At 40.9% G+C, this 24,933-nt stretch overlaps 1 protein-coding gene across 29 annotated transcripts in view; it reads right to left on the bottom strand.

Moving 5' to 3' along the window:
- Positions 1–8,905: 8,905 nt before the first annotated feature.
- The window catches only part of Grk4 (G protein-coupled receptor kinase 4), a 75,043-nt gene continuing 59,015 nt past the window's right edge, over positions 8,906–24,933 (bottom strand). For 4 of the 29 annotated variants that reach the window (XM_087584181.1, XM_087584183.1, XM_087584176.1 and 1 more), the window contains 8 exons: positions 23,409–23,446; positions 21,846–21,935; positions 18,795–18,836; positions 16,710–16,918; positions 13,874–14,011; positions 11,886–12,023; positions 11,207–11,341; positions 8,906–9,169 (listed from right to left, as the gene is read on the bottom strand). In XM_087584181.1, the coding sequence (XP_087440307.1) occupies positions 9,119–9,169; positions 11,207–11,341; positions 11,886–12,023; positions 13,874–14,011; positions 16,710–16,918; positions 18,795–18,836; positions 21,846–21,935; positions 23,409–23,446 (841 nt within the window). In that variant the 3' untranslated portion in view covers positions 8,906–9,118. 29 annotated transcript variants of the gene reach the window in all.

The raw sequence follows: 24,933 nt of genomic DNA on the forward strand, positions 1-24,933 counted from the left end.
ACCTCACTTCTGATAAAGACTTTCCAGGACTTAGTGGTACATGCCTGTAATCCTTGCAGTAGGGAGGCTGAGACAGGAGAATTTAAAGTTCAAGGACAGCTCTGGCTACCTAGTGAGTTCCAATCCAGACTAGCTACTCAGACAGACCCATGAGAAAGGCCAACATCTACTCCCTGAACACAAGACCATTCTGCTATTCTAAGGAGTTAACTGTTTCAGTATATAAATTACAAGGTGATACCGGATGTGGTTCCATCCATAAAACCAAGCCACATTCTAGCAGTTACTCAGGCCTGACCTTATTCAGAAATACAAACTGGTTTGTTTGTTTTTGTTTGTTTGAAATCTGGGTAACTTGCCATTCAGCTAAGACACCACAGCTAACTGTAATCACCTGACTTAAGTCCTGGCCCCTGAGAAGCAGAAGTAGTATTGCTTCTAGGAAGTGTTCTGCAAAGGAAAGGGTGCATCCACTTTCTTCCTGGTTCAATGAGTGTGCGTGTTGCTTCGCAGTACAGCAGTCATTTTGGGTCAATGTAAAACTCACATCCTGGGATAATGCAGCCGGAAGGAGTTGGAAATATCATTCTAGCTGCTTGCCCATTTCTGGATTTCTTTCTCCTATGACAGAGCAAAACATTTCCATTTTGTCTAAGTCCTAGTTATACTATTAGATGCACCTACACTAAATTTTTTTTCTTTTCTTTTTTTCGGAGCTGGGGACCGAACCCAGGGCCTTGCGCTTGCTAGGCAAGCACTCTACCACTGAGCTAAATCCCCAACCCCCCTACACTAAATTTTAATCAGTTCTGAGGAATCTATATGTCACTGAGACCACCATATGGCAATATAAGTCTAGCCTTTCCAGGAAGAAAGTCATCTGCCTAGAACAACATATAAGGTTGACAGAGTATCTGATGAGAAAGCCTTGTAAAAAGAGCTGTCAAGCCAAATTTAAGGGAAATGATATTAATCTTAGCCCTTGAGAAATAGAGGTAGGTGGATTTCTGTGAGTTGGAGGCTAGCTGTATTGCATAGAGAGACTATATCTCAAAATTTAACTGGGAATGAAGAGATGGGTCAGCCATTAAGAACACTGGGGGCTGGAGAGATGGCTCAGTGGTTAAGAGCACTGACTGTTCTTCCAGAGGTCCTGATTTCAATTCCCAGAAACCACATGGTGGCTCACAACCATCTGTAATGAGATCTGATGCACTCTTCTGGTGTGTCTGAAAACAGCTATAGTGTACTCACATATATAAAATAAATCTTTAAAAAAAAACCAAAAACAAAAACAAAAACAAAAAAACCCACTTGACTGCTCTTCCAGAGGGCCCAGGTTCAAATCCCAGCACCAACAAGGCAGCTCACAACTGTAACTCTAAGATCTCACACAAACATGCAGGTAAAACACCAATGCACATAAAATAAAAATAAATATTTAAAATAACGTACATAAGAAAACATTTAAGAGTAATACATGATGTTTTGATAATGTATACCTATAATATATATCCATCTCTTCAAACAATGATCATTCCCTTTCAAAAAGACAGTTTTTCAAAGTTCACAGAAAAGTTTGGCATACTTCAAAAAAGTCATTTAGAATTTAACACCGTGGAGAAATTGGCCTAGTATCTCTAAAGCCTTAAAATTAGGCCCAATGCCCGAACAACAGAGATCAATAATTGATCCTAGAGGAGGGCAATCAGGAATGTGTGACATGATCTTTACTACAGCAACACTGAAAAGTATCCAGAACAGACAGACTACTTAAAGGAGTTGTGAAGCAGGCAGAGTAGAGAGCCAGGTTGTGGCTAGAGCCTCCTTTTCTCCTCTTGAGTGCTGTCAGCTCACCTCTCTGAGTTTTGGACACCTGATAAAATAGTCCCTATTGCTGCAATGAAAATTTTATCAAATCTCTCTTCCTTTAGTTCCTTGATCAGTTTTCACTTTAAATCTTAATATTATTTGCCTATGTAAGCACTCTAATCATATGTGGGGCAAATCGACTTTTTTTTATCATTGTGATAAATTACCTAGGAGATCACCTTCAGAGAAGAATCTTTGATTTCAGTAGTTTCAGTCCATGGTCACTTGGTGTCACTGCTTTTGACAAGCCTGTGTCTGGTAACACATTAACTCACATTCAGGGATGTGATTGGACAGGTGACTTACCTCCTGGTGGAAAGAAGAACCTGAGACAAGGTATAACCTCAAAGACATTCTCAGTGACATATTTCCTTCAACCATCCCCATGTTCTCACAGTCTTCGGGTATGAACTCATCAATGGATTAATCTATTAAGGTAGCACAGCAACCTTGTGATCCAATTAGCTTTCTCTACATCACCATCTGGGAGCAAAGCCTTCATATGGAGTACTTCATATCTAAATCACAACATTCTGTCTCTGGCTCCCAAAAACTTAGGTCCATTTCATAACACAAAATGTGCTTAGTTCATCTCTAGGGGTTCTCAAAGTCAAAAGTCCAAGTTTAAAGTCTCTTCTGATACTCAAGCAAATTCTTAGCTGTGAGCCCCTGTAAACCAAAAAGAAAAGTTATATACTCCCAATATACAGTGGTAGGCCAGGGTCCATGTATGAGGATTCTAGAAGAACAGAACTGATAGAATAAATAAATATTAAAAGGGGATTAAGCTGGCTTACACCGGACAGTCTAGGCAGTCCAACCACACCTTTCTGCGTGTTGGTAGTGAGGCTAAGATCCTGGTAGGTGTTCAGTCTACCAGCTTAGATCCCTCAGCAGTATCAGTCTGGGGCTGAAAACATAGAAGATTTCTAGAGAGCTGCCAGTCTTCAGTTCAACTGGAAAGCCAAAACAAAAGTAAATCCCGTGTGCTGATGTCAGTGAAGGATAGCAGCAGTAGCACCAACAGGAGAGATGCATTCATGAGCAACGAGCTAAAACAGGCAAAGCAAGCACCTTTTCCCTCAGGCACTCTTATACATGGGCTGCCCCCAGAAAGTAAGGTTTACACTGAGAGAAGATCTACCCCTCAGTGAATTCAGGATATACCTTGACAGGTCCACCCAGAGGTGTCACATGATTTCAGATACAATAAAATTGACAATCAAGATTAACTACCTAGTACAAATCGTTACTCCAAAAGGGAGGAATAGGAAAATGTCAAGGAGGAAGAGAACCCAAACTTGGCAAGACACCCATTACTCTGGTCGTTCCTGTGCCTAGTTTATGGGGCACGTGCTGGTATAAGGTGAACCCCAAAGAGCCTGTAACTGTGACAGGCTGTGACAGCCTGTAACCTTGCCTACCACCGCCTGCCTTGCAACAACCATGGGCTGGCTCTGCTTGCTCCTCAGCATACCTTGCACATTCGTGTGGTCTCCAATGCAGCTTCAGTTTCACTCACAGCATCATACATCACTTTCTCAGGGACAGCTTAAAGAAGCTCCAGTCCTGCAAGCAGCTGCCTGATCTCCCAGGGTTTAGTGAAAATAAAGGCCCATGTGCAAGTATTTTAAGAACATACCCACATGGATGTGCCATACATATAGCAACTTGCTATATAATATGTAGTGTCATTGACTATACAAACATTTGGGAAGTTATATGTTCTGTGTTTTCCTAAGGAGATGAAGGACAAGGTAAAAACTGAGAATTCTTGAACCTCTCCCCACAAGATATCAATACCAATATTTGGTGGCATGAAAAGAATGTATGACCCATTTCACGTAGAACGCCCTTCATCTCCAGCTCACCTGAACTACAAGGGACCCCAAGGAGCCACAAAAAGGTAACCCAACCTACTGCCAAATCCCTATGTCCCTCCTTGCAAACACGTAAGCTAGACAGCCTGTGGATGTGTTTGGGCCTTGGTAATGAAAATGTGGATGAGAGGCCCTGGAAGCAGCTTGGGGATGGCTTCACAAGTGATTCTTGGAAGAACAATCCCAGTTGTTATCTGTCCAGCCTTACCTTCTTACACTGTGAAAGATCTAGAAAGGCCTATGGAGAGTGGCCCTTGGATCTAAAAGGGGTGTCTTAGTCAGGGCTTCTATTCCTGCACAAACATCACAACCAAGAAGCAAGTTGGGGAGGAAAGGGTTTATTCAGCTTACACTTCCACATTGCTGTTCATCACCAAAGGAAGTCAGGACTGGAACTCAAGCAGGTCAGGAAGCAGGAGCTGATGCAGAGGCCATGGAGGGATGTTACCTACTGGCTTGCTTTCCCTGGCTTGCTCAGCCTGCTCTCTTATAGAACCCAGGACTACCAGTCCAGGGATGGCACCACCCACAATGGGCTGGTTGAAAAAAAAATGCCTTACAGCTGGGTCTCATGGAGGCATTTCATCAACTAAGGCTCCTTTCCCTGTGATAACTCCAGCTTGTATCAAGTTGACATACACAACCAGCCAGTACAGGGGTCCTAGTGTGTATAGTGTTCATTCCAACTTGAATATCACCTCAGTGTTCTTTTTTCTTTTTTTTTTTTTTTTTGTTCTTTTTTTTCGGAGCAGGGGACCGAACCCAGGGCCTTGCACTTCCTAGGTAAGCGCTCTACCACTGAGCTAAATCCCCAGCCCCAACCTCAGTGTTCTTTATTGAATACCTTACCCTAAATCTCAGTCATGTCAGGACTGAACTGAAATACAGAATATCAAGTTGATATGAGAACTGGCTGGCATGGGAGAAATCCTACACATCTAGCACCAGCATTGCGGCACTGAGAGTGGCATGGCATTAGAAAGAAAGTTCATTTTTTTAGTTTCATGGGTGGCTCTTAGGTGTTCCTGGTTCAAAATCATTCACTTCTACACATATAAACAAGCACAGTACTGAAGTAACTTGTCTTTCAGTAAAGGGTCATGTTTGATAGTTTCTGAAAAACACTTCCCTTCACCTCTAAGTCAAAGGTCGGTACCTCACCCCTTTCTTGCCCCTTTGTCCTCTGAGTGGTGCTTTTTTGAGAAAAACAAAAACCAAAAGACCTGGAGCCACCATGCCTTCTCAATTTCTAGAATTCCTGAAAGTCGTTATAAATGTACCCTGCCTTGGGATCCAGCGGTATCAATGAAATATTCTTCATGTGCAGCCAGTGCAGGAATGTGGTGAATTCTAGTATTATGTTGCATTAGCATTCATTACACCAGAAACAATGCTCAGTCGCTGTGATGGTTGTCACCACTGTTGACTTGACAGCATTTAGAATCATCAGGGAAACCAACCTCTGTATATAGTTGTAAATTAACTGAAGAGGAAAGGCCCACATTAAATATGGGCAGGAACATTCTAAGGGCTGTAGGGCTGTGGTCTCAGACTAAATAAAAAGGAGAAAGCAAGCTGAGCACCATAATTTCATCACTCCTTTCTGACAGCAGATGCAGCTGCTTCCTTACCTGCCATGGTAGACTCTCCTTTGAAGCTGCAAGTCAGAATAAATCCTTCTCTTCTGATATGACTCACTAGGTTACAATACTAAATAGAGAATGCTAAGGCAGTACTGAAGTTGTAAACACCTTTAGGCCAAGAGCCCACTCGAGCTCCAAACTTACCTTTTAGATATTCATTCTCTCCTCATGCAAGAGAAAGGTAAAACTGGACGACCTTAAGTTGCTTTTGTTAACTATTTTGATACTTCAATGATATAAGTACTACAACTGACACTGGTACTAAGAGTGGTGTTGTTGCAGTGATAAAGATGATTGCATGCTTCTTGGGCTTCTGGAACTGGTTTATGGGGGGAATGTGGAAGAGTTTGGAACTTAGGAGGAAAAAATAGTGGTATACTATCTGCAGAGTTAAATGGGCCTTTCTGGTAGAAGCCTAGAAGACAAGAATGTTGAGAGACAGAGAGAGTAGGAAATGATTCATAAGTAGTATGAAAAAATATAATAAGGATCTTGGTCCAGATTCCCAGCACTCACTTTAAGAAGTCAGGTCTTGGAAGCCAGAGAGATGAGTGAACAGTTATGAGCCTGTACTGCTTTTGCAGAGGACCTAGTATGACTCACAGCACCCACACAGTAGTGCACAATTTTCCACTTCCACAGAATCCCAACTCTTCCTTCTGACTTCTGAGCGGACAGAGGAATCACAAGGCACCAAGTGTTAGATTTCAAAGTGCCAAATAAAGTCAGAAAGAGACCAGAATCTGACTTCATCAAAAAGGACTTATTTCTGTGGGAAAAGGGAGTCTTTGAGGAGTGAATACTTGAAGTTTATATAGAGGCATGGGGATGAGGTATAATGTTACATGTAAGTCTGTAGTCTCTCCTTTCTGGTATTGTCTACTCAATCCTTTCTAGAGTTCACTGATAATACTCTGAACAAAGCCAGCTATAACCTCACAGGAATTCTTTTTTTTTTTTTTTCTCAGAGCTGAGGACTGAACCCAGAGCCTTGCGCTTGCTAGGCAAGCGCTCTACCACTGAGCTAAATCCCCAACCCCAGGAATTCTTCTTTTACAACTAAGGCCCTCCATCACCAGGCCTAAATGTGGCGCATATACATACATGCAGGCAAAACACTCATAAATATACATATTATTTTAAAAAACCTTTTAAAAAAGCCAGGTATAGTTGCATGCTTCTGTAATCCTGGGGCTGGAATAGAGACAGGTGAACCTACATAGCTTATAGCCAAAAGATTCAGTGAGTGAAAGACCTTACCTCAAAAGATAATGTGAAGGCAATCAAGGAAGATGCATATACAAAGGATACTGGGAGAAATGTAGGTAGTAGACAGTCGGTGACCTGGCTCATGAAGCTTCAGAGGGAACGAGAACATGACCAGGGACCAGCTAGTAGCATGTGCTAGTCTAGCAAACAACCTAACTCTATTCAGTGCATGTCCAAAGAACTTGAATGAGGCTGAATTTGAATATAATGAATTAATGTTTTGGTGGGAATATCAAGGCAGGATTTCATTCAGGTTGTGTCATGGTTACTGCTTACTGTTGCTATCCAAGTCTACAGTCAGAGACAGAGAGAGTAGGAGAGAGGGTAGAGGGAGAAGAGGGGAGAGCAGAGCAGAAAGATCACTGCGAAGTTTGGCAAGGAAAGATATATAACAAGGAGAGTACAGATGGAGAATCCTGGCATTCTGCACTGAAACAAAAGGAAAGCTATCTTAAAGACCCCCAACCCAATGACGTTTCCATCTTATGGAAATGTACACTCATGTACCAGATGGGAATGAATCCAAAATGAGAATGCTGCTGAAAGAATTGCCTACTAGTGCTTAGGAAAGTGTTTCCCAAGATCATCAAAGGGGCCAATGCAACTGTGGTCCAAGGGGATCAGGCTCCATCCCAAGCTAGCAGCAGAATTCTGGCAGTGTTATACACATGGTTTAGATGCTATAGGAATGAAAGAGATGGGATTAAGGAGGTCACAGAGTCTTAAGAATCACTGAGGCTAAACACTGTGTGACAAGTTTCAAGTCCTTGTAAACAAATCCTAGGCAAAAGCTGAAGTTGTACTGGAGTCCTTGTGTCTTCTTTTCTTTTATTGTTGAGAAAAAATAGTCCAGACAAAAGCAACTTAAATGTTGGAGAGAGATGGTCATCAGGTAAAGGCACTTGATGTCAAACCTAATGAAGTGAGTTCAATCCCTGGAACTATATAGTAGAAGGAAAAAAATCAACTCCTGTAAATTGTCTTCTGACCTCTGTTGAAAGTATTTCCTGAAAGCATTAACTGAAGACTGGAGACCCTCCCCTAGAGTAGGCAGTACCTTCTGGAGGCAGCCTAGATATAAAGAGGTCGGAAGGAAAAGCAAGACCACGTTTCAAAGGCTACATTTGGCCTTATTGCTGTCATGCTTCATGGATATTATGGCCCAGCTTCTTCAGCCTTCTTAACATAGACTGAAAATCAGCAACTCTCCAGGAGTTCTTTAAGCCTTCACTTCCAAACTGAGACTGCTAAGGCTTCCAGACTCAAGGACTGAACAGCTATCACAGGTTCTAAGCCCATACTGTGCAAGCTAATCTGATCTATCCCCTTTATAACATATTATTTCAATTCTGTTCTTCTAGAGAACTCTGACTAAAATCCCCTGATCTGCACCCCACTGAAGTGATAATTCAGACATGAAGCTCTCCTCACTACAGCATCACCATACTTCACAGTGACTTAGTGGTAATTGGACCACAAGTATCACAAAAGCACCAACAGTCCCAGGGAGTGGCCCTACCCCCTGGCCAGTACTAGTGGCCATATTCATTAATGAAGTTTACATCAAGTGTAACATTCCTCCCAGGAGACAAGCTATATGTTTTCTTGATCCCAGTTAGTTCCATATTAGGAAGATCAAGATTAGAAGTGTTCTTTCATGTTTCAGAGCATGACTTTACAACTCCACTTGGCCCTCAAGATGTATGTCAAGAACCGAAACATAGTGCTCATCATCCAATGGCAGGGCTGAATGGAAATGTGATCCATTTGACAATAAAGCAGAGGCTTAAAGAACTGGATTCAACTCAGTAAAGAACAGTCCAAGTGGATGAGGAAGCAGACAACTGGATAGAACAGGATTTGAGTCAGAGCATAAGAGACGTCAGTGGACTATAGGGAAAACTTATTCACTTTGCATGAGATGTAGTGGAGTCCCAGGAAAATGACGTGTGTCTTCAGGTAACATTTAACTACATGTTGGGCCTAAAATCTACCCCAGACCTCCAGGGGGTAAGTGAGTACCAAAGCAGGAAGGGGAGGGGAGATTGAAAAAAAAAATAAAGGGAAGAATCTATGATTATGGAAAGAGATTTGAATTTATAAAAGTGGCATTCATAGTTCAGCAAGAACCTAAGCAAAGTTGAAGGAAAGCTAAACAGGGTTCTGAAAAGTATTGGGACAGATACATAGAGAAAAGATTTTGAAAACTGTTCAAATACACAAGACATCCACACTTGGAAGTTTCAGGGCACACAGTGGTATTCACAGGGTTCTTCTTTAATCCAGCTTCAGTAAAAAGACAATACAAATATTAATGTAAAAAATACATGAAAGCACATTATAAACAGTGTTACAGACCGTTTATTACAATTTATGGAAAGGACAAGACACTGGGTATGTGACAGATTCCTTCTTAACACCAGGGTCTTGCTTTGTGGTCTGCACAGTGAATGGTCAGTGTTCTGTTGGCTCCCTCTCCTCACTGTGGGCAATGTTCAGGCAGGCCTGCAACAAACAGCACAATGGCCAGCCTCAGCTATGTCTCTAATGCCAAGATGGCTTTGCTTACTTGAGTAGCCATGAGTTCTATAAGCATGTATTCAACCAACCCTGAATCAAAAATAGTCCAAAAAATTTTAAGTCTAATGACAATAAGTCATTTAAGTTTAAAAGCACGCTATAACTATTTGTATATTGTATTACATATTTATGTAATCTAGAGGTGATTTAAAGTAATCAGAAGTTCTGTGGCTTGTATGTAAACACTATCCATTTATAAAAGAGACTTGGGCACTTTTACACTTTGGCAACTTGGAACCAATCTCCAAAGATATCTAGGAACAAATGATATAATGTTCTCAAAACTAGGAGGACACTAATTGTGAGGCCAACAAAAACTTTAAATATATTTTTCTTATTTACTTCAAGAAATGGAATTCTAAATGCATTCCCAGCCTCTCAGGAAACTGAGCCAAGAAGATCTCAAATTTAAGACTAGCACAGACAACTTAGTAAACCCATTTCAAAAACATTTTAAAAATAAAGGGTGGGGAGTGTGGACATGTTGCTAATCGTTAGAGTATTCATGTATACAAGTGGTCCTAACTTTTATCCCTGTGCTGTAAAAATAACATTTAAAGGCACGTGCGTAACTTATATACAGAGGAACTAGCTCAAGATGAGTTCTGCCGCTTCGTTACTGTTGCTAAATCAAATGCAACAGCTGAGTAAGTGCAGGAGACAAGGAGACTCCTTAGCTCCTTGACCCACAGATGCCATTGTAAGAAGGTGCTCCATACTGCACAGCCCTATTCTGTCGGTGGCAAGGCCTTCAGTGAATGTCGAATGCGCTCTGAATAAGGAGGGACACACAACAGGACTTCACTGGATACAGAAATAGACTAATTTGGTCAGTGCATTTAGCTATCCCCTAGTTAAGACAGAAAATGTGGGCATAACACAATCACTTTGGGATATTTTTACCCACTGAAGTCTTGTTTTTCTATATTGAAAAAAAATACAAATTAGGATGCTATCAAAAGAATCTTAGTAAATTCCTCAAGAAATGATAGGTATGAGGAAAAAAGGAAAAAAGATTTGGAAGGTTAAAAAGCAAAGCAATCCACTCATAGGACATTTTGCTTGGTGAAGTTATTTTCTAACCTTATCAGGTATGCTACTACTTACTTTTAATCCCAGCACTCAGGAGGCTGAGGGAGGGGACAGGAAGACAGGGTTTTCCCTGGCTACAGAGCAAGAGTAACGTTACTACAGAAAGTCTCTTTAAACGACTTCCACTTTTAGAAGGGAACCTGCTTTTCCTGTTGCTTGGACATGAGAGAGCAGTAGTTGGAGTCAGAACAAGGAGGACTAAACATGCATTGTTTGTGGGAGTTCCATCAGATGCTGACCTTTAAGCAAGGTCAAAATGTTTTGTCACCAAAACAGGAAGCAGCTTCAGTGCTAAGAGTCATTGCTTTGTGGATCAGAACAATCTTTCCACGAGCATGGAGAAGACTCTACTGGTAACTTTACATAGAATCATATTGCTTTTAAACTATATGAAACGTGTGTGTGTGTGTGTGTGTGTGTGTGTGTGTGTGTGTGTGTGTGTGTGTGTGTGTGTCCTTCCTTCTGTCTTTGTTGATCTGTCTCCTCTTGATCCTCTTCTTCTCTTCTTCCTTCTCTTCTGACAAGGACTTACTAGTGAGCTGGCCCCAAACTCACAGTAACTCTTCTACCTTTAATCCCAGCATTCGGGAGGCAGAGGCAAGTGGATCTCTGAGCTCAAGGCCAGCCTGATCTATAAATTGAGTTCTACACATAGAAGCTCTGTCTTGAACCTACCCCTCCCCCAAAAGTGCTATTTTCCTGAGGAAATATTTTCCTTTTGACACATATAATACATAATGGGAGGGGGGTTTCAGTACACGTGTGCACACCCTTGATTCTCAGAACCTGAGCCCTCCTACTATGCAGACATTCTAACCTAAGCAATAGCCCCAGCCACCACAGTTTACTTTTGCAAAAGATTTTTTTTACCGCTCTTCTGAAGAGTCTATGGAAGAAGTTTCTCTTTGGTCTAAGAATACAGGAACATATCTTGTGTTTTTCAAGTGGTGACAGACCTTTATCTTCATATTCATTGAGGTCCTTGAAACATCCAGATTCAATCATCTGTATGCATAAAAGACAGGACAAAACATCTTTGGAGACACCAAGAGCAGCTCTGTGATCTCCTAGTGTTATCAGCTCTTACCCAGTACCTGACCTCAATGTGGGGCACCTTATAGCTCCCAGACCTTCTCTGGTTCCATGTTCCTGACTTCCTGGTTACTGACCTCTTGGAATAAATAAAGTGGCCTCTTGTTCCTCTTTCTTGAAGTGTACCTCCCAAAAAGCTAATTCCACTGGAGCCAAGTTACTAGCTAGCCCTGCTTATGAAGCAGGACTCTAGGGTGGCAGGCAATTCCCAAGATCACTTTTACTCACCTCCTGTAACTAGGACAAGAGTAGCTGCCATGCTTCTGGCATGGTCTTGGTTTGCCCATGATCTAGTCCTCGTGGTCAAGTCCTTTGCATAAATTTACTTTGCGCTTATGCGCGCGCGCGCACGCGCACACACACACACACACACACACACACACACACACACACACACACACACACCATTGCTAAAACTAGCACTAGCATAAACCTACTCTGCTAGAAAGAATAGTACCTCATTCTGCCAGGGAATGGTGACACACCCTGTCGCAAATTGAGTGTAGAAGATCTCATCATTGGTGTCCAGGTTGACTCCTTTCACCACAGAGAACTGTCCAATATCCAAGATATCCTTACAATAAATGGCCTCAGGCTGGGCACCAAGAACAAAGAGAGGCATCAGCCTATGAGACATCTTAAATAATTCTTTTCTTGTTTTGTTGTTTGGTTATGTTTTTCTTCTGGAATTTTGAGACAGAGACAGGTAGCCTAGGCTGTACTTGAACATACAATCTGGCTGCCTTGACTATATCTAGCTTATAAGGATGTTCTGTTTTTAATTTTCAGATGCTGAGGATTAGACATAGGCCCTGCATATGTTGGACAAGCACCATACCACTTAACTACATTCCCAGCCCTAAAGCAACTCTAAGCTCCCTTAATTTAAGAGAACAAGTCCAAATATACTCTTCCCCACCCCTTCATTGCCAAGGCCCTCTTTTTAAAGTAATTTTCTAATTTATATCATGCATATTATGCGACACAGCAGTTCCTATGTCACTTTTCTCAAGGAACTTTTTTAAAAAGAAAAATATTTATTTTATGAATGTGAGTACACCATTGCTCTTTACAGACACCCCAGAAGAGGACATCAGATCTCATTACAGATGGATGTGAGCCACCATGTGGTTGCTGGGAATTAAACTCAGGACCTCTGGAAGAGCAGTCAGTGATCTTAACTGCTAAGCCATCTCTCCAGCCCTCTCCAGGAACTTTTAGTGTCATAGATGTTGCTGTGTCTTTGTTCCAGTCCTCCATACACAGGTGTTCATAAACCCTTCATAAGGATCTCTTTCCATCTCTGCAGCAAAAACATAGATTGCAAAGACTAAAACTATAGCAGGATGGTGTGCTTACTCCTGTGGGAGACACAGAGAGAGCTGTGAACTGGCATGAAGACCACTGGCTGTGGGATCCCTAAGTGAGTTTTTTCTCCATTGATGGCACTGAGCATTTGTACTGGCTGGTTTGGTATGTCAACTTGACACAAGCTGGAGTTATCACAGAGAAAGGAGCCTTCCTTGAGGAAATGTCTCCATGAAACCTATCTTTAAGGCATCTTCTCAATTAGTGATGGGGGTAGGGGGAAGAGGACTCAGCCCATTATGGGTGGTGCCATCCCTGGGCTGGTAGTCTTGGGTTCTATAAGAAAGCAAGCTGGGCAAGCCAGGGGAAGCAAGCCAGTAAGTAACATCCCTCCATGGCCTCTTGCTGACCTGTTTGAGTCCCTGTCCTGACTTCCTTTGGTGATGAACAGCAATGTGGAAGTATAAGCTGAACAAACTTTTTCCTCCCCAACTTGCTTCTTGGCCATGATGTTTTTGTGTAGGAATAGAAACCCTGACTAAGACAGCATCCTACCTGTGAAGTACCTCCTTAGCATTTGGACGAAAGGTAGAAGCAACATGCTTGCTAGCACAGATATTGACAGCTCCAGTCTCAGTAGCATGTGAGAAGTAAAGAGGGCTGCACAGTCCAGACTAAAGCACAGTGCACGGTAAGGAGTGAGCACATGGATGGAGGGAAACTCAGCACTGAGGTCAGAAAAGGAACACTGGCACACGGGGCCTTAACGGGCATGCCAAGGAGCTCTGAAATGGAGCTGAGAAATGGGAGAAAGACAGAGTTTGGCTACTCTAGCAGTGATAGACTGCACACACCAGGCCTGGAAGCCAGAGAGCTACTAAGGGTCTGCCTGAGGATATGGGAGTGAGAGGAGGAAGAAGAAGGAAAAAGAGGTTAAATCGAGGAAGGGAAGAAGAGGAAGGAAGAGGAAGAAGGGAGGATGAAGGAAGAAAAGGAGAAGGAGGAGAAAAAGAAGAGAAGCAGAAATAACAGATCTCAGATTTCATAGAGCAGAATCACACCATCAAGTGTGTTTTGACAAGAGTGTTTTGGGAATCAGTATTCTTGGGACCTAGCTACCCGGGGTAGCATACTCACATCAGGACAGAAAGGTGGGTCTAACATATTTGCTTCCAGTCTGCTGAAGTTAATATCCTTGAATATTGGGTGCTGCTTTACAGCAGAGGCTCCATCACTCTGGCAGCCCAGCCTTTTACTTGGATCCTTGGTAAGTAACTACACAAGAGAGAAACAGTCAAATGAAGCTGATAAGATGAAATGTAAACTCAAAACTGTCTTCTTTAACAACCCAGGTGGTGGTGACGCCAGCCTGGGAGGCAGAGGCAGGCAGATCTCTGTGAGTTTAAGGTCAGCTTGGTCTACAGAGTGAGTTCCAGGATAGTTAGGGCTACACAGAGAAACTCTTATCATGAAAAGCCAACAAAACAAAACAAAGCAAAACAAACAAAACATCCCTCCCCAACAACCAAAGAAATAGGGGTGGCAGAAAGGACATCTATCCAAGTTAACAGCCACTGTAGTTACTAAATATCAACCAAACTGTGCAAATTGAGACTTAACCAAGTAGATTATGGTTTCACAGAGTACTGCCATGACTGATGAAGAGACGGAAGCTTGCAGAGCCATGCCTCCTGGTGAACCCCTTTAATCTCAGCTTGGCCAAACAAGTAGATCTCTTCTAAGTCAACCTCATCTACATAGTGAGTTTCAGGCCAGCCAGAGCTAAATAGATTCTGTCTCAAGAAAAATAAGCCATTTGAGTAAGTCAATCCTAAAGTTAAAATGTTATAAAAATTAAGAGATAATTACTAAGGAAATAGTTGTAAACTCGGAAATTATTTCAATGCTTTGAATTTATAAAAAGAAATCTTTAATCATTAGAATACTAGGGACCCCAAGTCAAAAATTGATCAAGCCTACTTCTAAAACTGTATATATTTAACTCTCTGTCTCTGTCCTAGCTTGAACATCATCTCTACTTCTCCCCTTTTTGGTTTTATATATGTATTTGTGTGAATGTGGGTACATGCCACAGTGTGTGTGTGGAGGTCAGGGGTCAATTTTGTAAAGCAGGAGTTCATTCTTCCTTCCATCTGTTGAGGCAACAATTGCTGCTGTGTTGTATATTCCAAGCTACCTAGCTTCACAAACTTCCAGATCATTCTCCTGTCTCTGCCACCTATTCTAACCCTAGGAGACATGGATTACAGATATGTGCCACCACGTCTGGCTTTTGGCATAGATTCTAGAGATAAAACTGAGGTCAGTGGACTTATGTGACAAGTATTTTAACCTACTAAACGATCTCCTGGGACACTGGGACACTGAGTTTTTTCAAGACAGAGTCTTGTAGCCTAGGCTGATCTTGAAATCTTCATATGCATATCTGCACCTCCAGACTGCTGAGATTAGAGCCAAGTGCCACTACATACCCAAAAACTTTTCAAACATCTTTTGGGGGGTGGGTGGGCCAGGTCTCACTATATAGTTCTGGCTGTCCTGCAACTTGCTCTGTAGATCTAGCTGCCCATGAACTCACAGACATCCACCTGCCTCTGCCTCCCAAGGATTGGGATCAAAGGTGTGGGCTACCACTGCCTGACTAAAAGTATTCTTTACATATGTACAACTGTCACAAACTCAAATAAGCCTTTCTTCATACTATCAATCAAAGAAGGTTGGCCCCAGTTCTTGTCCCCTCTCTGCTCTTGGGCAAGTTACGCATGTATATCCTAAGATGCTTTCCTCACTGGTAAGGAAACTTAACTCATTGTTTACAAGTCAGTTGTTTTTCCTCACAGTAGTTACTAAGCATGACAGTCGGTTTTAGACCTTAAACAGACACAATCTAGAACCACTTGGAAAGGGAGTGCTAAAGAGACTTAGGCTTAATTGGGGGCATTTGTGTTTAATTTTTAACTCTCATACATTATTCCCCCACCCAAAAAAGAGAGCAGGCCTTCCAGGGATAGCAGACAAACATAGCATAACAAATTATAATAAGACTAGGCACAAACCCTCCTATCAAGGCTGGATGAGGCAAACCAGCAGAAGACGAAGGGCATTCTTGTGAGGGGTTTCTTAATAGAGTTAACTGACTCAATAAACCCTTATTAAAAGAAAATTTTTAAAAATTCATCAAAGGACAGCAAAAGAAAATAATGCCTATAGGCACCATTTTAAGATAAGCAAGTGACAAAGAAATTTTAGTGTGTAGGCAGCCAGCAGTTGGTGGGGAAAAAAAAAAAAAAAAAAACAGCCCTAAGCGTAGATGGCACCCAACTGCTACTGGCTTGTTCTATAATTATGTTAGGACTTGCTCTCTAGCATTATCTCATAACAATGTCTCATAAACAATGATGGTCCTAATACAATAATCAAATATGTAAGGAAGGTGTCAATCTGGCCCATGCTGCCCTTGGAGTTAGAATGTCTGTGATGATTTAGAGAAAAAGAATTTGGCATAGGCAAATCTTCCCATTTCAAAATATAATAAAAATTAAACGTTTTATATTTAATTTCAGATAAAATGAGTCAATGAACCAGACTCAGCAGCTGTTTTTTGAAAACAGAGTAATTTGGCACCATTCTTCCTTTCAATAATGTCACTACAAAAGGGGAGTCATGAATTTTCCTCAGGCTTTGCTCGAGTTGTCCAGTCATTTCCCAAGTTTGTGCTGGGAACTCTGATCTATTCTCATTGTCTGCCTAAGATGAAGCACCAAGGAGGAGGCGGGTTACTGAGAGGCCTGGCTGACTTCACCTCAGCCTGGTCTTAGTATTGAGCCAGGACTTTTAAATTGGGAAGGGAGTGACTACCCTGCTTCTGAAGGCTGACTTCCTACATGACTTCTGCCTTCTGAAGAGAGGAAGTGAGTTAAACATTTCCCTGGCTCTGTGGGACCCGACCCACCATGCTGCAGATGGACTTGGCATTCTCTGAAAACCTCTCAGAGTACTCCTCAGTTTCAGTCTTCACTCTTCTTTCCATTTCCTCCCGGTTGACTTTTTCTTTATATTTTCTGAATGGAGAATGTCCCGCAATCATTTCATATATCAGACAGCCAAGTCCCCACCAATCAGGACTAAATGTATACTTTTCATGACTGATAATTTCTGGAGCTACATAACACATACAGGAAATTTTAAATTAAATTTTGGTCTTAAATATTTTCATAATTAATTCCAAGTAATACATTAATTTAATATTTGTTACAATGTGATCTAAGAACCTTTAAAAACATTCTAAGTTTTGAAGAAAAATCACAGCCAGGCAGTGGTGACCCATGCTTCTGGGGAGCCAGAGGCAGGTGGATGTCTGCCGAGTTTGAGGCCAGATCAATCAACAGAGTTAGTTCCAGGGCATCTGAGGCTAACACAAAGAAATTCTTTCTTGACCTACCCACCATCTCCCAAAATAAAGAAAATCATAAAGAGCCAAAGATCACATGATTATATTTATATGTATCATATGATTATATAAAATATACAGAATATTCAAATTCAGAGAGACTGAACATAATAAATTCATGGTTGAAAGACCTTGGAATAGAAGTGATAAATAGAGAGTAGTTGCTAACAGGTCATTAAACTCTGAGTGAAGAATGTTCTGAAACCAGATAGAGAAATGGTAATGTGTAATGATGGATACACAACTTCCAAAATGGACTAATATCCACTGAACTATATACTTCAAATAGTTGGGTCTTTGATGTGGAAAGGATAATTGAAGCAGGGTCTGTATATCTGTACTAAATAAACTTGCTTGCTACAGGGTGGGTAATATGGTAAAATGGTACTGGAGAGAAAGCGTGCCTCTTGGGGTGCTCCCATCACTCAAATGTTCCCATGGGTGCCTCAAGTGCTGCGTCATCTGTTCCCAAGTCAGAAGAAACCCCAGAAAACTACAAGGGAGAAATGTCAGGCTCTGAAAGACCCACCATACTCTTTGTCTTTGGAATAATATGAATTTGATTAATTTCCCAGATATCAGATGGATAAGGCTTATAAAACAAATGAACCTAACATTTCATTTAGGTTTTGTAAATACAGAACATTTTACCCAAACACAAAAGAATATACCTTCTTCTCTGTACCTCATGGTACTTTCTCCAAAATTGACTACATACTTGAAGACAAAGAAAGTCTCAACAAACACAAGAAAATGGAAATAACTCCCTGCATCCTATCAGACCATTATAGATTAAAGCTGGACATCAATAACAGGAACAATAGCTTACAAACTCATGGAAACTGAATCACAAACAAAAGGAGTAGATGCCTGAAATCGATAAAATAGAAACAAAGAAAATAATATAAATAAAAGTTGGTTCATTGAATCAGTAAGACTGACAAAACTTTAGCCAATTTAACTAAAAGGAGAGAGAGAATCAAAACCAACAAAAGGAGATCATAACAACAGACACCAATAAAATCCATAAAATCATACAAACATACTTTAAAAACATGTACTTTACAAAATTGGAAAATCTGAAAGAAATAGGTAATATTATCCATAGGTATGACTTAACAAAGTTAAATCAAGGTCAGATAAACCATTTAAGCAGACCTATCACCCTATAGTGAGATAGAAGCAGTCATTAAAAAGTTTCTCTCCCAAAAAAAGCCCAGGGCCCAATGGTTTTAATACAGAATTCTACCAGACTTTCAAAGAAATTTAAACAGGTATCAGAAGATGGAAAGATCTCCAATGCTCAGAACCCTACTAAAGCAATCTACAGGTTCAGTATAATCCCCAGCAAAATTCCAACAAAATTCTTCACAGATCTTGAAAGGACAATATTCAAATTGATATGGAAAAAACAGAATAGCTAAAACAATCCTGAACAATAAAAGAACTGTGGAAGGTCTTACCATTTCTGATCTCAAGCTATACTAAAAGTAATAAAAAAAAAAAAACAAACACATGGTATTGGCATAAAAACAGACATACTGATTAATGAATTTGAATTTGAGGCCCAACCATATACCCACATACCTATAGATACCCGATTTTTGATAAAGAAGCCAGAAACACATGCTGAAAAAAAAAGATAGCATCTTCAACAAATGGCACTGGCCAAACTGTATAATTCAAATAGACCCATACCTAGTACCCTGCACAAAAGCTCAATTCCAAATGGATTAACTACTTTAACATAAAACCAGGTATACTAAAGAGAAAGTGGAAGATAACTTTGGGCACGCTAGCAGAGTAGATGGCTTTCTAAATAGAACCCAGACAATGCAGGCACTAAGATCAACAATAAATGGGACCTCAAACTGAAAAGTTTCTACATAGCAAAGAATGATATCATTAGAGCAAAGTAGAAGCCTACAGAATGGGAAAAGATTTTTAGCAACTTTACATCTGATAGAGGGCTATTATCCAAAATATCAAACTCAAGAAACTTGGTATAAAAAAACAATTAAAATTGGGGTACAGATATAAACAGAATTCTCAATAGAGGACTCTCAAGTGGCTAAAAAGTACTTAACATGTTCAACATCATTAGCCATCAGGGAAATACAAATAAAAACTACTGAAATTCTATCTTACACCTGTCAAAATGGCTATAATTAATAACACAATGACAGATCTTACTGGTAAGGATGTGGAGCAAGGGGAGGACTTTCCTTCATTGCTGGTGGAGTGTGAACTTACACAGCCACTATGGAGATCAGTATAGCGGTTCCTCAGAAAGATGGGAAAGGATTTACATCAAGATCCAGCTATTCCACTACTGGGCATATACCCAAATGACATTCATTCTAACACTTACCCAACAATGTCCATTGCTGCTCTATTCATAATATCCAGAAATTGGGAACAATCTCAACAGAAGAATGGATAAAGAACATGTGGTACATTTGCAAAATGGGGTATTACTCAGCTCAAAGAAAGGAAGGAAGGAAAAAGGAGGGAGGGAGGGAAGGAAGAGACATCAGGAAATTTTCAGGCGAGGGAACAGAACATCCTGAGTGAGGTAATCTGAGACCCAGAAAGATAAATATGTATGTAGTTAGTTACATATGGATATTAACCATTAAATAAATTATAACTAAGCTACAATGCATAGGCCCAGAGAGGTTAGATATAGCAGACAGGACTAGGAGAGACACGTAGATCTCCCTGGGAAGGGGAAATAAAAGAGATTTTATGGGTGGACTGGAATCAGGGGTTGGGAGGTAGAATGGGAGGATTATGTGGGAAAAGGTTGGGGAAGACAGGATTGAAGGAAGGTATCAGGGGGAAAGACATTTAGAATTGAAGAGAATTGGGGGGCAGTATGGAAATCTAGTGCAGTGGAAACTTTCGATATGAAGGCAATCCAAATGAATGAGGGAGTCAAAATTCCTAATGGCCATGTCTTGTCACTAAATGAAGCTTCAGTTCTGGGACTGGGTATCATCCAGTTGAGTTGTTAGCTGAAAGGGACCCATGGAAATCCCCAAACAACCTAGGCTACTACTTTAACTTACAGCTAACTGTTTTCAGACAGGAAGAATGTGAATTGTCATGTTTGTATACAAAGTATCACAGTGATAATTAGCTTTATTAAGTGTTATTTCAGGGACTGGCAAGATGGCTCAATGGGTAAAAGTGCTTGCTTTAAACTTAAAGCCTATGTGAATTTTGGGGAAGCAGAGAACTGACTCACTTGAATTGTCATCTTAGACATGTGCTCCCTGGGGTACTCATATGTACACATACATGTACACAAAAATAAAGACATGTAATACAAATATTTTTAAAAATTAATGTTTTTCTGGCGACAGCAGATGCTAGCGAGGATGTGGAGAAAGAGGAACACTCCTCCATTGTTGCAGACTGGTACAACCATTCTGGAAATCAGTCTGGGGGTTCCTCAGAAAATTGGACATTGAACTACCTGAGGACCCAGATATCTCTCTCTTGGGCATATACCCAAAAGATGCCCCAACATATAAAAAAGACACAAAGACACGTGCTCCACTATGTTCATAGCAGCCTTATTTATAATAGCCAGAAGCTGGAAAGAACCCCGATGCCCTTCAACAGAGGAATGGATAAAGAAAATGTGGTACATCTACACAATGGAATATTACTCAGCTATCAAAAACAATGACTTTATGAAATTCGTAGGCAAATGGATGGAACTGGAAAATATCATCCTGAGTGAGGTAACCCAATCACAGAAAAACACACATGTCATGCACTCATTGATAAGTGGCTATTAGCCCAAATGCTTGAATTACCCTAGATGCACAGAACACATGAAACTCAAGAAGGATGACCAAAATGCGGATGCTTCACTCCTTCTTTAAAAGGGGAACAAGAATAGGTAGGCAAAGTTTAGAACAGAGGCAGAAGGAACACCCATTCAGAGCCTGCTCCACATGTGGCCCACACATATACAGCCACCAAACTAGATAAGATGGATGAAGCAAAGAAGTGCAGGCTGACAGGAACCGGATGTAGATCTCTCCTGAGAGATACAGTCAGAATATGGCAAATACAGAGGCAAATGCCAGCAGCAAACCACTAAACTGAGAACGGGACCCCCGTTGAAGGAATCAGAGAAAGGACTGGAAGAGTTTGAAGGGGCTCGAGACCCCATATGAACAACAATGCCAAGCAACCAGAGCTTCCAGGGACTAAGCCACTACCCAAAGACTATACGTAGACTGACCCTGGGCTCCAACTGCATAGGTAGCAATGAATAGCCTAGTAAGAGCACCAGTGGAAGGGGAAGCCCTTGGTCCTGCCAAGACTGGACCCCCCAGTGAACGGGATTGTTGGGGGAGGGGAACACCCATATTGAAGGGGAGAGGGAGCGGTTAGGGGGATGGTGGCCTGGAAACCAGGAAAGGGAATTACATTTGAAATGTAAATAAGAAATACCCTAAAGATGGAAAAAAATTAATCTTTTAATGTAGCATTATTGCTATGGCTTAATGAGGTTCATACTATTAAAGTAAATTAAAAGCTAATTCTTCCCTCTAGGTTCTGAGCACTGGGGCACCTAGTAGGAAAGGATAAGGTCTACCAAAGTCATCTTTCACTTACCCATGTAGCCAACAGTACCAACTCTTCCTCGAACCATCTCCCCTTCTGGGATTTCCAGAGCTAGACCAAGATCTGAAATTCGGATGTGTCCTGTGCATGTTCACACACAATGTACAGATCATGGGGAGAAGTAACATTTTAGTGACAATTTATAACTGTGAGACAAAGTCCATCTAAATAGTATTGATGAGGACTGGGGATAGCTCAGTAATAGAATCCTTGTTTGTATATGATATACAAGGCTTGAGATTACATACCCAGAGCTACAATACACATAAAAATGTATAAAACAGCAATATCTAAACATTACATATGTAATGTAATTTCATACGGCACACTGAGTTTCACTAACAGCATGAAATTATATTTATACTTGAAGAAGGCCTTTCACAGTAAATAACCTCCAGATGAAAACAGAGGAGCAATGTTCATTATCTCCTCATAACTACCAGTTAAGATACTTCACCTAGAGAACTCTACAGTCCAGTTAAGATACTTCACCTAGAGAACTCTACAGTACATATGTTTTGTGTATAGGAAGGCATAAATGTTGGCTATAGTCCTATAAAAGTAACTAATTACAGAAAATGTTCTTCTAAGGACACCTGTCATAGGATTTAGACTCACCCTAATATCACACCTAGTAAACTACTCGGTGTCTTACAATATAATGTGTTCTCTTCCCTTCAAAGTCAACTCTAGATACCAGTGCAGCACATCTCAGCACAAATCACAAACTTAAGGGTTGGAAGCAGTCAAGTTACTTCTCAGTTATTCCATAAATGAAATTCCAAGCACCTGTCCTCTTCCTTGGGTCAGTACATAAGTTAGATAGCAAGCAGAAAGCAGTGGCAGGAGAAACTTAAGGCAAAGTACTGATAGTGTTCCACATTTGCCTTCAGTAATGAACCACATGAGCCTACTCTTTATAGGAATCACTCTGGCTCTGGTTCATGCTCTCTACTCCACAGAAAAATCCTTTTAGCCACTAAGAATCACTAGACATAAGCTCCTACTTAGTATAAATACATCAGCATCCTAGCAATAGGGCTCATTCTCTGATCCAGAGATACCAATGTCAAAGGCACCCATGAAGCTAACAAGGAGATAAACACAAGGACAGTCCCCATCTACTAGCACAGGGTTCCCACAGCAGCATTCTACACCCCTACTCTGTGAAAGTGATATATGATAAGGGGACAGCACGGAGGGCAGCATGCCAAGTTTAGAAGGCTAAGGAGTAAAGAAAAAAGAAATATGGGACAACAGCCAAAATCAGAAGAGCAAATACTCACTGTGGGTCTATTTTCACCTACTTCAAAACATTCACCATTGACATATGGCGTCTCTGCTTTTATGTAAGTACAGGTGATGGCAATGTCAATTGTTTTGGGTGTTTTGGTTTTGTTTTTTGTGTTTTTTTTTTAAGAACACATCCCAAAGAGTTTCTTTTAGTTATTGTTTCCAGTCGGCATTATTAACTGGCTATGTCCACACTAGCTTTCAAGTACAGTGTCCCTTTGACAAGCCTACACTTAAACATGAAAGGCTTTCTTCACTTACCATGATCATCAAGGAGGATATTCTCTGGTTTTAGGTCTCTACAAGGAAAGAAACAACAAAGAGCTGTTATTCAGAAATCAGTTCCTGAGCACTAAGAGAAACAGCCACAGATATCTTGATGGCAAAAAGCTAGAGCTAGAAGGGCAGGAAGTAAAACCATCCTCTGTGAGCAATCCAAGCTGTTACAGGCTTCAGCCATAACTACAGGCAGCTCAATAATTCTACAAAAATTTTACATTGCTAGACATGGTGATGTATGACTATAAAAACCAAAAGGAATTAATCTCAGCAAGCATCATATATATGTTGAATGTAAAATGAACTACTTTGCACAGTCCTGCCAAGCTGAAGACATTTCAGTGATTCTGTATGTAAACCCAGAGTAAGGAAAGCAATTAGTCCTAAATGAATTTTACTCATTCTATCTTATTGTTAAGACTTTAAAATGCATTACATTTCAAAAAAACCTTTCAAAGAACTTATATTTAATTATGACTTCACATTTGAGGGCAATTCAGCTTCCTTAAGTACCTCTCCCAACATGTGGACACATCCCTAGAGCGTATGAAAAGGACAGCCTAAGCCAGAAGTGCAAGACAATACCCTAGAAATGACACAGCAGCAAGATGTGACAGAGGACCAGCACAGAAAAACCCCCGAGATCCAAAGGGAGCACCTGCCAGCAGTAGGCAGCTGGTCCCTGTCAAGGTAGCATTTGCTCAGGAGGCTCAGGGTGGATGTCACCGCTGTCAGGGCTGAAAGGCCAGGGTAGAGAGTGAGTAGGGAAATCAGGTGCCTGGCAGGAGCTCTTGGCAGGGGTTGTTTTCCAATGGGCATATATGTATTCATTCTCTAGGTACAAGAAAAATGAGCATTTGTAAGTTTTCCCTCTGTCCATTTGGTAATTAAAAACCCTATTAAACATTACTAAAATGAAACTATTCTTAACACGGAACTTTCCTTCATTTTCTATCCTTTCCAGTCATCCTCCCATTTCACATCCTCCCATTCCACTCAAACCCCTCTGCTTAAATGTAGCCTGCCATCAGAATGGCTCTGGTTATGCTGAAAATCTTAAGACTACCCTGAGTCCTACTGACTCCAACGTACATTTCTTCCTGGTCCTTGGTGATCTACAGGTTCACTGAAGAGTAGCAAGCTGCCCTTTGCCTGTCCTTCTATACAGTCAGCTGTACAATCAACTGAGAATACTATCGCTCTGACAGAAGACAAGACACTGTAGGTATTTCACAAAATAACCATGCTGGTTAGCTTTTGTCAACTAGACACAAACCAGTCGTTTGGAGAGATGGAACCTCAAGTAAGAAACTGCCTCCATCAGATTAGCCTACAAAGTATCTTCTTTTTAATTTAATTTTGGTTTTTCAAGACAGAATTTCTCTATGTAGCTCTGGATGTCCTGGAATTCACTCTGTATACTAGGCTGGCCTCAAACTCACAGAGATTTGCCTGTGTCTACACAATTCAGGGATTAAAGGTGTGTACCATCATTGCCTTGGTGTAA

Source organism: Rattus norvegicus, chromosome 14 (assembly GCF_021556685.1).
Source record: "Rattus norvegicus strain SHRSP/BbbUtx chromosome 14, alternate assembly SHRSP_T2T, whole genome shotgun sequence".
NCBI lineage: Eukaryota > Metazoa > Chordata > Mammalia > Rodentia > Muridae > Rattus > Rattus norvegicus.